The 16749-nt window shown below is 31.8% G+C and overlaps 3 protein-coding genes across 3 annotated transcripts; 1 reads left to right on the plus strand and 2 right to left on the minus strand.

Moving 5' to 3' along the window:
* Positions 1–771: 771 nt before the first annotated feature.
* Positions 772–2156, minus strand: Sbds (SBDS ribosome maturation factor). The gene is made up of 2 exons (XM_088262022.1): positions 1929–2156; positions 772–1432 (listed from the first exon to the last, which is right to left on the minus strand). Exons 1-2 carry the CDS (start codon positions 2057–2059, stop codon positions 805–807), a joined length of 759 nt encoding a protein of 252 aa, XP_088118148.1. The 5' UTR covers positions 2060–2156; the 3' UTR covers positions 772–804.
* Positions 2157–2889: 733 nt separating this feature from the next.
* Positions 2890–4794, plus strand: LOC148308268 (3-oxoacyl-[acyl-carrier-protein] synthase, mitochondrial). Its single transcript, XM_088262002.1, has one exon. It carries the CDS (start codon positions 3059–3061, stop codon positions 4400–4402), a length of 1344 nt encoding a protein of 447 aa, XP_088118128.1. The 5' UTR covers positions 2890–3058; the 3' UTR covers positions 4403–4794.
* Positions 4795–5603: 809 nt separating this feature from the next.
* On the minus strand, positions 5604–11468 carry LOC148308269 (gametogenetin-binding protein 2-like). Its single transcript, XM_088262023.1, has 6 exons — positions 11290–11468; positions 10805–10995; positions 9125–9268; positions 8812–9049; positions 7760–8728; positions 5604–6200 (listed from the first exon to the last, which is right to left on the minus strand). Exons 1-6 carry the CDS (start codon positions 11377–11379, stop codon positions 6021–6023), a joined length of 1812 nt encoding a protein of 603 aa, XP_088118149.1. The 5' UTR covers positions 11380–11468; the 3' UTR covers positions 5604–6020.
* Positions 11469–16749: the final 5281 nt, after the last annotated feature.

Consider the following 16749-nt stretch of genomic DNA (forward strand, 5'->3'; position numbering starts at 1 on the left):
AAATGCTCCGACACACATGATATCCACTAGCAGCTCTGTCGGCTCCGTGTAGTGAAAATGGAAAACAAACCAGTCTTTCGCACAGAACTGAATAAAATCATTATTTAGTTTGCAATGGAATGCGTCTAAAAACTTCTATTATTAAGAAAGAAAAACAGGTCTACGACAACTTTTTAAATTTTCAAATTTTTTTCAATTTTCCGAGTTTTCAATTTTTATTTTTATAATTTTCAGTCAAGAGTTGGGTCATGCATGTTGGTTTTCAAATCTTGGTATGCATTATTTCTTGTTTTTATATAGGGACGACCGTGGGTTCCAGAGACATTCATTGCTCCTGTTTTCTCATCTCCCCAGAAAATATTTTGGAGCAAAGTCGTGCAAGAAACTCTACAACGAACTTGATTGAATCTAGTATGCTCATAAGCAATTCTGTTCACACATGCTCAAAACACCCCCTCTTCCACCCGCGCTGCAAGTAACATGCCCAATAATCAAACGGCTGTTTATTTTTGAGCATGCTCATTTCTAGCAAAGTACGTGCACACACGCCACTAAGTAGCATTTGCTCAAATATAGCATGTGTATCTAGACCTTTAACTCTGAATTCTACCTGAAAGGCCTAAAAGAGTGGCAATGCGGTATAAAAATATGCTTTAACTTAATGAAAGATACTATGAATAGCTGAATGCAATCGCCTCTCTTTTATTTTCATTTTCCTAGAACTTTTGAATCTCTTTGCATATATTATGTGTTTCAATGAAACGCTAGAGGTTTTAAATAATAAACTTTATTTAATAAAAAATATTATTCCAACATTTGTTCTCCTTCCTTCATTTCTTTGAGGTTGACAAGCTCCATTTGCCCCGTTCCTTTAGTCTCTGAAGATATAATGGAATCCAATGTTCTGAAGTGACCGGGATCAATCAAGCTGACCAAAACAACTGTTCCACCGTTCCACTCTTCCTGCTCCGTGCTACTAGTCAACGCTGCTATCTTATCCCTGATCTTCCTGGCTTCCTTTCCCGAGAGTGTGATTCTCACTCGCATTTGAGCACGTTCCAGAGGCATAGTTTCCTTCAACAGAGGAATAACGTCCAATGCTTGTTGCTTAGCATTACGATTTGCCTTCACGGAATAATGCGCATCCTTCATAGCTTTTTCAATAATAGAAACAGGATATGGTCTTTTGGTTTCAGGATTGATGCACTTATCTGCCACAGTTGTTGCGATATCTTTGAATAAGGCATCAAGTTGGGAATGCCGTTCTTTGTCGGAGACTTGTAGCTCTCCTTTTTCCAAGATTTCTTTGCAAATCTCTGTAAGGTCGTCTTTAGCGAATATTTTCACTAAATCTTCTTTTTTTGCAACCTGCCCTTTTGAAACATTGGTAAACACTGAATGCGACTGTAGAACTTCATCTATATCTTTTTCTCTGTAAAAACAAATATTGTATTTATTAACAGTTTGGTTTTTATTGCGTGGCATACAATTTCAGCCCAGTGGCAACTCTTTCATTGTTGTATTCGAGCATAACTATTTGGAAAATGATAAGTTGTGATAGAGTGAAAATATAGTTAACATGATTGTGATTGAGGCAACTTTATCTTTATAGGAAACATTAAGCAAATAAGTTTAACTTTCGCAAGTCTTATGATTAGAAACATTACTTTTTTAATTAAAAAAAAGGGCATATATCTATATCATAATACAAATTCACAAACACCTTATAATTTATAATAAAAATAAACAAAAACAACAACCAAAAACAAAAATAAAAACAACCTAAAATGATTAATCTTATAACTTTGGAAGAGTTTGGAAAGTATTTCGATATTTTATTGGTTTTGCTGGATTTATGTTTTATTTTAAATATTGAATGTATTATACTATCAATATCTTCCAAAACTAAAACGTTTTAAATTACTTACACTTTACTCCTCCAAGACAAAACCTTGTTTTTGTAGCAAGCTATTTCAAATCGCTTTCCTCCTTTCTTTAATCTCACAACCGCAACGTTTGTCAATCTTATCTGATTAGTGGGTGTAAATATTTTAGACATCTTTGAGGTATAATTATTTTTTAATTTAAAAAAAAAATAACACGAGAACTATAATCGCTATTTTTAGATCTTGTTGGCGCAGACAAAATTTGACATTTTGACAACCATAGAAAAACGAGTAAACATTACTTATACGTACAGATGATTATTGGATCAGTGCTCAACCATACGCATTCCGGTTTCCAAATTGTATTTCGGGATTTAATTTCCACATTCGGAGCCAATATCCCACACCTCAGCCATTTTTTAAATTACTAACACCACCTCCCACCCGCTGTGATTAAAGTCATGAGGGACGCTGTCAGCTTAGAGGAAAATTTTCAAAATATTTCTAAGAAATACAAACTCTATGTAGATTAATGAGGGGGGGAGAAGGAAGTATGGAGGAGAGAGGCCGACACTTCGTCTCCACTACTCAAGATCCCTTTAATACATTTAAAAAAAAGTATTTACAAAACTTACAATTTAAATTGAACACAGAAATAATTACTAAGTAACCTTAATCACCTATATAGCTGACTAGTATTAGTTAGCAAGCACAACTGAGATAGGATTTTCGAATTGGAAATTCCGTAATTGGAAAACGACGTACCTACATACTTAGAGTATGGAGAGAAAGCATAACAATTTGTCGATCCATCTTATCCCTGCTCCAAACATAGCCCATTCGATGCCCCAAGACCGATTGACGAAATTTTTATTTGTTTTTTTTATCTATCATTATCATCATCATTTCATATGGTGTTAGTTTAAAAGCGCCTTGGGGTAGTATTTTACGAAAATGGCGCTATTTAAATTATTATTATTTTAAAGTTTTTTTTACTAGTAACATTGATGTTTTGACAGCTATGTCAAAATAAGTGATAAGTAGGTCTCATGCTGCAAGTTTTTAGGTTATGTCTTGCACAAATATCAGTATTTTGACAGTTCTTAATTTATGTTTTCTTCAAAATTGTTTCATGTACTACCGAAATTGATTTATACATTTAAATCCTTACTATGTTGCAAAGGAGTGGAATGTTTGTTTTCTGTAGGAACGAAGTGAAGAGTTCCATTTTTTGTTCTACTAAAGTTCTTACCATGAAACGGGAATTCAGCTCCAGGAGAGTAGTTGTAACGGGCATAGGAATTGTATGTCCTGTAGGTTGTTCTACCATTACCGCATGGGATAATGTAATCAATGGAGCATGCGGAATAGAAAAACTATCAGATATTCGTTATAAGTCGTTACCATGTAAAGTTGCTGGAATTGTTCAAATAGGAGAAGATATTGCGCGTTATTTTAATAAAAGTATTCTGAAAACAATGGCGCCAGCAACAGCTTTCGGGCTAATTGCAGCAGAGGAAGCATTATCCGATGCCAAGTGGAAACCTGAAGATGAAAAGTTACGAGAGAACACCGGAGTTGCTTTTGGAATGGGTATGATTGATTTAGAAGATGTTTGCAATACAAATGAATCCCTCAAACTTGGGTACAACAAAGTAAGTCCGTATTTTGTACCTAGAATTCTGCCAAATATGGCTGCTGGACAGATCAGTATCAAATACGGTTTTAGAGGACCCAATCATTCAGTTTCGACTGCTTGCGCAACCGGCGCACACTCTATAGGTGATGGATATCGGTTTATTAAATACAATGACGCTGATGTTATGGTGTGCGGAGCCTCTGAGGCGTGCATCAGTCCTCTCGCTATCGCTGGGTTCTCTCGATTACGAGCGCTAAGTACTTCGTTCAATGAAAATCCCACTGAAGCATCGAGACCTTTCGATAAGTCGAGGGACGGGTTTGTTATGGGAGAGGGTGCGGCCGTTTTAGTTTTAGAAGAGTACGAACATGCTGTCAGAAGAGGCGTTAGTATGTATTGTGAAATCTTAGGATACGGTCTATCTGGGGACGCTTCACACATTACTTCACCCAAGGAAGATGGATCGGGAGCCATTTTGTCCATGTCTAGAGCATTGAAAAGTGCAAATCTGAAAATTGAAGATATTGGATATATAAATGCTCATGCTACGTCGACTCCGATCGGTGATGCTATCGAAGCTAGAGCAATTAATACAATGTTTGGGGATTCTATGAACCTCCAAGGAGTTTCCTCCACCAAAGGAGCTCACGGACACCTGTTGGGAGCTGCAGGAAATCTGGAGACTGCATTCACTATATTAGCGTGTTATCACGGAACATTACCACCAACAATCAATTTGACCGAGTGTGACGTTATGCCATTCAATTATATTCCTAAAGTCAAGCAAACTTGGGAGAAGAGCGGTAGAAGAATTGCTTTGAAAAACTCTTTTGGATTTGGAGGAACAAATGCAACCTTATGTGTAGCTAATCTGTGATGTACTGATTCCAATGACAGACCCGAAATGTCAACCAAGCTTTATCATCTAAATATACAATTTGTGTATAATTTTTGCTGCATGGACAGAATTGGTATTTATACACATACACACAGAGAGTAACACTATTTGTGTAATTGCAGTAGTATTGAAATTGTGCACAATTTTGTTGTTTTGATATTATAGATATATGTATTAAGATGGCCTTTGTATACTTATAATTAAGGCTAAAAATTGGACAGTAAAGTTCTTGAAACTCAATTTAGAAATATGATTTTTTTTAAATAAATTTTCACTACATACTTAGACCTAATTAGTATTTTCTTAAGTATACACATACTTTTTGAAATTTATCCATTCATGTTAAATAAATAAAAAATATGTTTTTCAAATTGTTTTCTTTTCATGGGTAAAAATATTTCCACTTCCTAAATTACACAAATTAACCCTTAGCAATCAGTGTCACTGTAGAGGCGGCACAAAACTATCCATAAATCAATTAAGGAATTGATGCTAGGTCGAAAATAATTGATCAAGAATTGAGTGCTAGGGGTCAAACCTCTCACTATTAGGTTGTCATAAGACATCACGAGCATTGCCGCATCCCCCCTGCGCTCATCCAGATTGTGAGATACCTGGTACAACCAGAAAGGAAATAGTCCATACTTGACCCTGAGAATGTATCTCATTAACACTCTTCGGACGGGAAAGTTATTTTTACCCATTTGGTGGATTGATGCTTAAGGACGGTAAGGCTATTTTAACCTTATCTGCCAGCCTCATTTCAAAGGCAGAAGAGAAAGAATAATCTAGTGTTTTTAAATGAATATTATATACCAATCTCTTTGTTGAGGTCTTAACTTTGTGAAAATAATTATCAAATCCCATCAAAGAATTGGGGAAAAGAAGATAGTGAAAATTATTTTGCAAACAAATTTGTTTTTAGTTATTTTCTGAAGATCATCTCACTCTCACTATTTTTAACTACTGTTGGAAGAATATTTCGTGCCATCGGTCCGCAACAGCAAAGGCACGCTTGCCAAATTTAGTGCGCTGGTTGCTACCTGGCACTTTGCCCATAGCAGTTGTTGTAGCCGATCAAGGCATGAGACATTTATCAACCAATACGTCTGGAATACACAGCTCTTTTAGATACTCTTGTTATAATATTTATTTAGTTAACAGAAATAAAACAAGTGTATTGGTGGAATATTATAGAATTATATATTTTAATAATTGGTTACAAACATGAGAATTGGAACATATATAAAATTCACTGCATTGGAATAATGGGTTGCGAACACCCTAAAAAGTAACAATTACCAAATATAATTATTTCACCAAGTTATTAAACAAATGTTGTAAAATTATAAAAGTTATAAGTAACATAAAAAAAAACTAGTTGACCATAAGAATATTTCAATATTTGCAAATGTAAACTGGGCAATGGAAAGCATTAAAGCCCTAACGTATGTATATTGTATGTTGACAATTTTCTATAAGAGAAAATGTATCTAAACATTAATTTTGTAACAATTTGTTGGCGGCAGCGCAACGCCTATCGTGTGAAACAATGTTTACATTTTTCAGTGGAAAAAATCTACGGAAATGACCATATCTAAATGTTTACGTTAAGAGTTGGATTCTGATTGACTTTCTGAGGCGCATTATAACAAAGCTGAGCAAACTTATTACGGAGAGTTTGACGGAGTTCCTGACGCTTCTCTGTTATGTTGTGTCTTGATTTAAACTCCATAACGTCTTCAATTGGAATACAATCATGTTCTTCATCCGATTCCTGAAAATAAAATAACATTAATAAAATGTGTTGCCACTTTAATTATTTGAATCTTAAAATCGTTAGATTAATCTCATTTTTGCATTAATTACTTAGTAAATACCACTATTCTCAAAATTTACTGTGGCACGTGTTTCGATGCATTCTGCATAATTTTTGGTGTTTGAAAATGATGCGGAATGCATCGAATCACGTGTCACAGTAGATTTTAAGAAATAGTGGTATTTACTAAGTAAAACATTAATTTTAAAAAAATAATCTCATTTTATCGGCCTCCGTGGTGTAATGATTAGCGTGTTTAGCTAATATGCTGGAGGCCCTGGGTTCGATTCCCAGGTGGGTTAAAAATAAATACTAGTGATTTAAAACTAATATTTATTTCATATTACCCTGGACTGGTCACTGAGGCGCAGGAATGATCACCTTGCCTTTATTTTAGTAAAGACCAAGATAACACTGTGTCAATACGATGCAGTGCTCTATGCACCATTGGGTGCGGATAAGAGAGAAAACATATCTCATTATGAATGCAAACTTTCAAATTACTAACATAAATATTGCACAAAACAAATCATTCATTTGTGCCACTCTGGCCATTATCATAGCTTCCAAAATATTCTAGAACCTTCTCTTGAATTTCTAATACAAATTAAGCAATTTGTTCTAACACTCTCCTTATCATTCATCATTTACTTTGTGTAATACCACTCATAAAGCTTTTTTAAGTGGTATTGCACAAAGTGAATGATGAATGATGAGGGGAGTTGTATTACCATATATCTCATTAACAAAAAAACTGCCAAGCAGTCATTTTGAATGACGTATTAAATATAATAATGTATATTTTTCTTTATACCGAGTGCTGAATGTTTTATAAGTAAGCATAGTAAGCAGTTTTAATTTTGAGACTAAAATTTCTTTCCAGTTATAAGCTTATTTCCGAGTATTCAATTCCTGTCAGCAGTTCTAGTGTTAACAGCAAATGTATTTATTATTTAATATTAAGATATCTGCAATAATTCAAATGTCTTACAATGGGAGTGTATATTTTAGAATTTACATTGTTGATTCACAAAAGAATTCATAAGATTTATTGTAACGCAGAGTTCCGTGTGCACAGGGGTGCATTTCATAAATGATGTCCAGGAGTCTGTGTGTAAACAACTTCATACAAAATAAAGTATGTCACTAATAGTATGATGGTTGATATTATCAAATAAATATATAAAAATATTTTTAAAATAATGGAAAACTCACAAAACGTATAATGTGTTTAGGACAAATACTATAAGTATACATTTGATAGTATTATATGTATACAAAAATGGAGGGATGTTTTCCTTGGAAAAAATGCATTGCATTGTAAAATATTTATTTCATCTTCATATGGTTTACATGTAACATCATTCTTGTTTTATATTTATATGAAGACGAAATTATACGAGTTTAGGGAAAGAAGAGAAAATATATATAATGAATGTGTAACTGATATTTATACGAAGCAAATATTGATATAGATACTTAAACTTAAAATTAAAAAAAAAAGTATTGATACTCACAAGTAACATTTCTTGAAGCGACAGGGTAAATCCAGATTTAGCAAATTTATCTTTTTTGTTACAGTTTATTACAGTTGAAGAATCTACTAAGCAGTCGGCTCTCTCGTGGTTACAACAGCTATCTGAACACGCTACCTCCGAACCTTCCGGAGAACTGGGGGAACTAGACGATCCGGAAACAGTGTCGCAGCAGCCATTATTGTTTTCCGACGAGTAACCACAGTCTTGCGAATGTTCACTGGATGACCAGCTTCCTTGTACCAGTCTTTTAGAAATAACGCTCGATCCTTGAACACTATGACAGGAATGACAAGAGCCCACGTCTAAGTCTTCACTGTAAGGCAGGCACCCTCGGCTATTGTCGCTTATGGAATTCACTTCTATAGCTAACACTTTGTTATCGGCCAGACAGTCGTCGCAATGACAAGGCTCTGTCTCCGCACACTCTTCAATGTCTACGTCGTCACATTTATCTCCTTCCGTCCTGCGATCTTTCTTCTTGCGCCTGCGGAGCTTCTTCTGTTCTTTCCTTTGTTGTTTAGCGGCTTCTTCTTTAGTAATTTCCTCATACAGCAACTCGAGCTTGGTGATGCCGCATTTACGTTCTACGGCAGTCTCGAACTTGCGGTACAGCGCATCGACTGCCACGGCCACTAGAACCTGACAAGTGCCTTCTTCTTCCTTCAGCCGCAGGGATATTCTGTGTAGCCTCTCGTAGAGGCAGATGCCGAGACATATGAGTACTTCTTCTTGAGCTATTTCTAATGTTTTAGCGTGTCTTTCACGGTGGCTACCTAAGAGTTCCGGTTCAGCTTTCATTATGAGGTTTTTAATATAATCTGTATCGGCTGACAGATGAAGGTGTTTATCAAACATGCATCGCCGAATACCATCGTATAAAGCGCTCACGTAACCTTTTTCTTTAGTCGGCTCTTTTTCCTCGACGAGTAACTGATAAGCCCGAATAACCTATAAAATAAAAATTCTATTGTAATGATTTCATATTCGTATTGCTTTAGAAGAATTTTGTATTTATAACAGTTTTGAAATACCTTTGTCCTGCATTCACCGCAGAATCTGTGTTTCCTTAAGTAGTTATCTAAAGTGTCCTGTAAGGTTTGAAAGTTGATAAAAGTGACTTCTTCTCTGCACTTAGTCTGCATACAGTCCCAAACGTCTCTCCAGGAACCGCTCATTATTCGAGACCGGCTGGACTCCAGGGAATGAAGGACACAACGACGGCTTTTCTTTGATCGGGGCTGGTTTTCTACTAAGCATTGTAATCGAGAGCTGAAAACAAAATTTGTAAATAAACAGTTTTCTTAAAATAGGATAAGACCATCATCTTAAATTTTAATTAATTACCTGTGTCCATGAAGCAGAGTGCAAAGAGCTTTTGGTTCGACTAATTTATCTTGTCTTACAGTCAATATTCCCTCGGGTGAAATTACGAGTGGATCTAGTGTAGCGTGACCTGAATCCATTAGCTGACAAAATAATCTTTCGACACTGAAAAGAATTACAAAAATTAAATTACAACGGAACCTCGGGCTACGAGCATGCCAAAATGTCTTGTTTTTGCAGACATAATTTTAGGTTAGCTCGCTTTTTAGCTTTATAACGAGTAGCAAAAGATGGGAGACAGACAAAATGCATACTTCAGAGACAGACAAAATGCATACTTCAGAGACAGACGAAGGAAGGAAGTATGTTTCTAGTTCTTTGATCAACAAAATGTTTTATTTTTTAAATATAGTGAGTTTAAGTATTGAGGAAAAACATCACTCCAAACAATTGTTTCACTGTATTATAGTCATAACAAAAATTTTAATATGTCCAAATCATTGTGAGAGCAGTATTGCTAGATTTATCCTCCCGAGTTATTGTTATTATTCATGTCTCATAGAGATAACACAGTTTATGGAAAAGAAATATGAAAGACTTGAGCATTTACAGAGCGTATGACCTGTCATCTGCTGGATTTAGTTATCTCCTTATACATTCATGCAACGTCCATCTTTCCGCCCACTTTTAAACACGGTAAAAGTGTTTAATGCTCATTTCATGAATAATCAAACCGCGTAATGGGAGAGTAGTGGTGGGCACCCATAACATGCAACAGCGTGCAAACAATTTCAATTTGTTTCTATATCTTAAGTTCTTAACCTTAATAACTAGACACTGGCTAGAACAGTTGTATTGTGAAAAGCCATAAAAGAAGAAGAAATTCGTTTACTTAGGTTTACTATGTGATTTTATATTTAAATAAGCACGGAAATTTTCAGGGTCAATGACATTCATACTTGACATATTCAAACAATTTTATTAAATGTATCTACATTTTTTGCACAATTATTATCCATCGTAGTTGCGTTGCATAAATCTTTATACATCGCAACTACGATGGATAATAATTGTGCGAAAAGAGGAATTAAGATAATATGATAATAAAACTTTGATTGCATATAGCTAAATAAAAAGACTAGGATGATTCATAGATTGTATTTCTAGGAAATTTACATTACAAATTACAAAATTTGTATTTCTAGAAAATTTAGTACCTCCAAAAGTGGAAGTTTTATTTTTATTTTAATACTATTAAGGATAATGTTTTATTATCTTTACTACGTACATTACTATTATTTTATATCTCACTGTTTCCCTTTTTTTTTACCTTAACTATATTACATTTATGTTCACCTTAACTATATTTTACTTTTAAAAAAAAAAACATGTTTGCATAGTTTTGTAAACTTTGGCCATCATAAGTAAATATATAAAAATGCACATACACGATGCAATGCTCAATGCACAAATCAACGTGGACAAGGGATGAGAAAATATTTTTGAGGAAATAAAATTGTACAAAAAATAATTAATTATACACTCATGGAGAATGACAATACTATTCTTTTTTACTTTACGTGCATTTTTTTCTATGTAATGTTAAGATAATTAATGAAATATTTGGGTTACAGAATTTAATTTAATTTTTCACGCGTCATACAAAGTATATAATATCAAATAAAATAAAATAAAAAGTACCTTCTTCTGCAACCGACACACGGAACCGTCTGGCCGAGTATAAACAGGAGATCTTCGCATGTTACTTGGAATGATTCCTTAATTTCGTCGGAGCCTAATATGCTGTACTTTCTAATGAATTCTTCCAACTCTCGGCCTTTGACATCGCGATTGTCACACACGAGACCCATCGTATTTAAATCCATTATCATCTAAAACAATCGAAAAACGTTTATTAAAATAACGATCCGGAGAACATTCGCCATATAAAAAAAGAAAATAAAACATTGTGATAAGAAATGTTAAAACGTCACGATATTGAATGGTGGAAATAGAGCATTTAGAAAACTCCGGGAAATAGCGATGTAATGCACCAAAGTGATGAAATATAATAAAATCTTCTCAAAAGTGCTATTTTCTGCCCATCATTCGTTAAATATATCGAAATAAAACTAAATAATATCAGGGCACCAACGAATGTCAAAGTGCATTACTAATTCACTTACTGTTAGATTTTCATTAACGACAAGCGGGAGTTGCCGTTCCGTTAAAACAGGATCTTTATCGGAATGATAAATATCGACTAATTTCGCCATTTCGTGGTACTTTAAACTAACGACAAATGATGAATTTCAATAGCAGATACCCAATTAACAGCCTCCCGTCACGAAAAATAACACGTCGTGTCTAACGACTTCCGCCTTCAAAGCATCAGCCCAAATTTAAACGGCTGTTAAATATTTTATAAAGTTACGTACTTAATTAAATATAGGGGAAAATTGTATAAATTTTAAGGGTTACACATTTTATTTTTACATAGGACATAATAATAAAAATAATGGTAATTATGGATACTTTGAATAGCGCAATTATGATGAAATACTACCGCAAACTTAAGGACAGTAACAAATAGTAAATTACCTTTGCATTATGTTAGTGTTTCAAAAATAACATTAGGTTTATTGTTGTCTTATTGTAAAATTGTAGTTGGTAATAAATATAATTATTACGAAAAAAAAAAAATATTTGAGAAAAAATGATTTAGTTCTATATAAATAAATTTATACCAAATCAATTTCCCTGCATTAAAAATTGTCTATTTGTTTACAATGAATATATAAAATTTACTTATGAATGATAGCATTACGTTAGTTGTAATCGGATTTTGGTTTATTACTAAATATTTATCTGAAAAATACAATCGAAATGAATATGCATCATAAATGAAACTTCATACGCAAAAGTGACAAATGAAAACAGAAGGATTAATTTATTTCAGGCACTTTTAAAAAACAGCATTGAACACACTATTTTCTTAACGTATAGTAATTGGAACTAATAATAAAAATAATCATTTTATATTATGGTAGCATCCCATTGCTTAACATTATTATTACCCACTGGCATCCAATAGTAAGTATTTAAATTGATGGAGAGTTTTCTTTAACGTTTTAATTAGATGACAGTAGTGGGGTAGGAAATCGTCGTTAGCTGAATGTTTATGTAACTTTAAAAAAAAATTATATCATTATTCTATCCAACCTCCTTTCCACCATAAATCGTAATGAAGGGTTTAAGAGACAGTACCTACTTAATTTTCTGACAAAAATCGAATGTCAATTGTCTCTGGCCAAATGTCAAATATTATGGAATAGACGGATTAATTCGCAATACTACTACTACCATCACGCCGTTTCTCCGAAGGGGCAGGCAGAGAGGATGGAAATAGTAATTTGTATATAATTTATTATAAATATATATATATATATATATATATATATATATATATATATATATATATATATATATATATATATATATATATATATATATATATATATATATATAATAAATATATATATATATATATATATATATATATATATATATATATATATATATATATATATATATATATATATTTATATATATATATATAAATATATATATATATATATATATATATATATATATATATATATATATATATATATATATATATTTATATATATAAAATATATATATATATATATATATATATATATATATATATATATATATATATATATATATATATATATATATATATATATATATATATATATATATATATATATATATAACGTGGTAATATTTTTCTTTATAAATATGTAAAGTGGGTGTATAATAATAAAATAAACAATGTGTTGCTTTGTAATTAAAGTTTATTCTTAATTTATCTTTATAATAATTTTTATATCTATCTATCTATCTATCTGATTCTGACAGTTAATAATATTATCGGAAGTCTTTTGTTTTATTCTGAGCGACGCATGCGGCATCTGGTGGTAGAACTGTTTTATGTAGGTACTATTTGTAAGTACTTAATAAAATGTATAGGTAGGTACCTAGTTATTTTATTACATCTCCCCCCTTGGGGATGAAAATTCATAGTAAAATTTTCACTCGTCCTCCGGATCATCTTCTTGTAGTGAAGGGACTGGTATAAGTTTAGTGATATGATAAAGTTTTTTTTTTTTTTTTTTTTTTTTTTTCTTTTTTTTCCTTCTTTTTTTTCTTTTTTTTTCTTTCTTGTTTTTTTTTCTTTCTTTCTTTTTTTTTCCGTTCTTTTTTCTTTCTTTCTTTTTTTTGTATTTTTTTTTTCTTGACCCTTTTAAAGTAGACACAGTTTTTTTCAGTCCATTTGTTTTTTTCTTTTGAATTCCTTCATTTTTATTCAGATCTCTTAAAGTATCTTCTAATATAACCAAATGTACAACTTTTAATTGTTCATCTGCATTTTCATTCGATTCTAAAACTGGATTCCTGCTTAGACAATCTACTTCTAAATTCTTCTTTCCTGGAGTATATTTTGTTTTATATTTTGTAGTATTTTTTTCTACTTTATTTTTATTTTCATTCTTCAAGCACTGTTTCTGTGTTATTTGTATGTCTTCATTTTTATTCTGATCTTTTAAAATATCTTCTAATTTAACCAAATTAACAACTTTTAATTGTTCATCTGCATTTTCATTCGATTTTAATACTGGATTCCTGCTTAGACAATCTGCTTCTAAATTCTTCTTTCCTGGATTATATTTTATTTCAAATTCATATTGCGATAAATAATATGTTAAATCACCTAACTCTTCATCGGTCCTAGATTTCAGATTCATATTTTCCAAAGGTTTGTGATCTGAATAAACCGTAAATGATTTACCTATTAACCAGTATTGCCAGTATCTTACTGCTTCCTTAATTGCTAAACATTCTAAATATATTGCTTTCTTTTTCTTCTGGGCTTCATTTAGTTTTTTTGAAAAGTATGCCGCTGGTTTTTCTCTACCATCGGGCTGCTTTTGTTTCAAAATGGCCCCAACACCTTCTAAAGAAGCATCGGTATAAATGTTGATTGGTAAATCCTGATCAAAAATTTCTAGAACGGGCTGTGAGCAAAGCATGCTTTTTGTTATTTCAAATGCTTTTTGGCATTTATCACACCAAATAAATTTTTGATTTTTCCTTAGTAAGTTATGCAATGGATCTAGTATTATTGCACTCTTTGGTATGTATTCATGGTAAAAGTTTATTTTCCCCAGAAATTGTCTTACATTTTTTATCGTTTTTGGAACAGGAAAATTCTTTATTGAAATCAAATTATCCTTTACTGGTTTTATTGAATTATTTTGAATTATATGACCTAGATATTTTACCAAGTCTGACGCAAATGCGCATTTTGTAAATTTTAACCTGAAACCTTCCGTTTCGATCGCTTCCAGCAACTGTGTTAGATGTTTAATGTGCTCAGCAAAAGTTTTAGAAAATATAAGAATATCATCTATGTAATTAACGGTGAAATCTGTAAGTTTATACTTTCTTAATATGTTACCTAGTATCCTTTGAAAAATTGCTGGTGAGGTCTTCAATCCAAATGGTAGGCAAGTCCATTGGAAATGTCCTTCTTGTGTAACAAATCCCGTCTTTTTTCTGTCTTCGATTCGTAAAGGAATAGACCAAAACGCTGAGTTTATATCTAGTGTTGAAAAAAATTTGCAATTCCTGGTCTTTATCATTAGGTCTTCAATTAAAGGAAATGGTTGAGCTTGAGGCACTACTATTTTATTCAAGTCTCTGAAATCTATACACAGTCTGGATTTTTTGTTTTCCTCTTTTTTAAATGCCAATGTAACAGGTGCAGCAAATGGACTGAAGGATTCTTCTATTAGCTTATTATCCAGTAATTTTGCAATTTGTTTTTCTATCTCCTTTTTATCTTCTACAGTACATCTGTAAGGCCTCTTACTGCAATATCTGTCTACTAGTAAGTCTATCCTCGCTTCGTATCCACTAACAGTGCCGATATCATATTTGTCTTTTGCAAAAACGGATTTATATTTGCAAATCAGTTCATTTATTTTAGATTTTTGAAATTGATTTAAATGATTTATTTTTATTTCAAAATCTTCTTCTTTTACATGTTCATTATAATTTATTTTGCATTCCTCGCTGTTGTTATTTTCTGTATTTTTAAATTCACTATTTTTAATTTTATATTTTGTAGAAATTTTTTCTACTTTCTTTTTATTTTCATTTTTCAAGCATTGTCTTTGTGTTATTTTTAAGTCTTCATTTTGGATTAGTTTAAATTTTTTTATCATATCTAATCCTATCAAAAAATCATATTTGAAATTTTCTTCATCAATAATATATACATCAACGTTTTTTTCCAATTCAAATATTTTTATTTTCAAAGTCGTCAAACCGTTTGTCTTTTTAACACCATTAATTGTTACTAAATCTGCTTCATTCATATTGTTTCCTTTTCCTTTTAGTTTTAATAACTTAGAATTTATTAGAGAAACATTTGAACCTGAATCGTAAATTCCAAATATTTCAATTTGATCATTTAGTAATAGTTTGACATTTATTAATGGTGTTACTATTCGTTTTTTTGATCGGTTTCGTTTAACTTAGCTTCTATAACTGAATTATTTACATGTCTGATAGTATTTTTATTATTAAACTTATCATCCTCCTTTGTTCTAAACCAGCACGTTACTTCAGGGTGATATCGAGTTCCCTTATTTAATTTTTCACAAATCTTACATGGACTTTTATCTTTAATTTTACCACTAGTTCTTAGATTTCCATATCTTCTTTGATCCGAAAACCTTTTTTTATTTACAATGTTTTCGTGTTTTTTTACTTCATTGAATAAATCGACTGAATCTTCTAATTTTTCTCTATCAATTTTATTAATTATAAATTCTGGTAAACCAGCCACAATAAGATCTACTAAGGTACCCATGTCGATCGTTCTTCTCATCTCCAACAAAAGTTTTTCCTTCCTTATGGCATAGTCTAACAAGGATCCGTCATTATATTTAAAAGATAATGCAAACATTACATGGTTCCATCCCTTGTTTGTAAATGTTTTACAAAAGTTGTTTTTCCATACTATCCATTCTGAGTTCATGGAAAACTTTATCATCATCGAACTGTACCAATCTTCACAACTTTTATCCATAAACAATCTTAATATTTCATTTTTTTTCTCATCCGTTGTCACCTCAAAACGTGTACATTCTTTTTCAAAAATATCCATCCACTGGTTTGCATTAGGATTTTTGCTTGTAAATTTTTCAATGATGAACTTCTCTGAAATATCTTTTAAATTTTGATGTTTGCTTACCTGAGCATTTTGTATTAATTTTTCTAGTAAGTTTTCTAATGTTTGAGGAGCAGTATCCATTTTTTTTTATTTTGTTTCTTTATTTTTGATTAACAAAATTGTCGTTTTATAACGTGGTAATATTTTCCTTTTAGAAATTAAGTGTAAATAATATGTAAAGTGGGTGTATAATAATAAAATAAACAATGTGTTGCTTTGTAATTAAAGTTTATTCTTATTTATCTTTATAATAATTTTTATATATATCTATCTATCTATCTATCTGATTCTGACAGTTAATAATATTATCGGAAGT

This window comes from Brachycentrus maculatus, unplaced genomic scaffold, assembly GCF_059751285.1.
Source record: "Brachycentrus maculatus isolate JH-2025_06_01 unplaced genomic scaffold, ASM5975128v1 h1tg000172l, whole genome shotgun sequence".
Taxonomy (NCBI): Eukaryota; Metazoa; Arthropoda; class Insecta; order Trichoptera; family Brachycentridae; genus Brachycentrus; species Brachycentrus maculatus.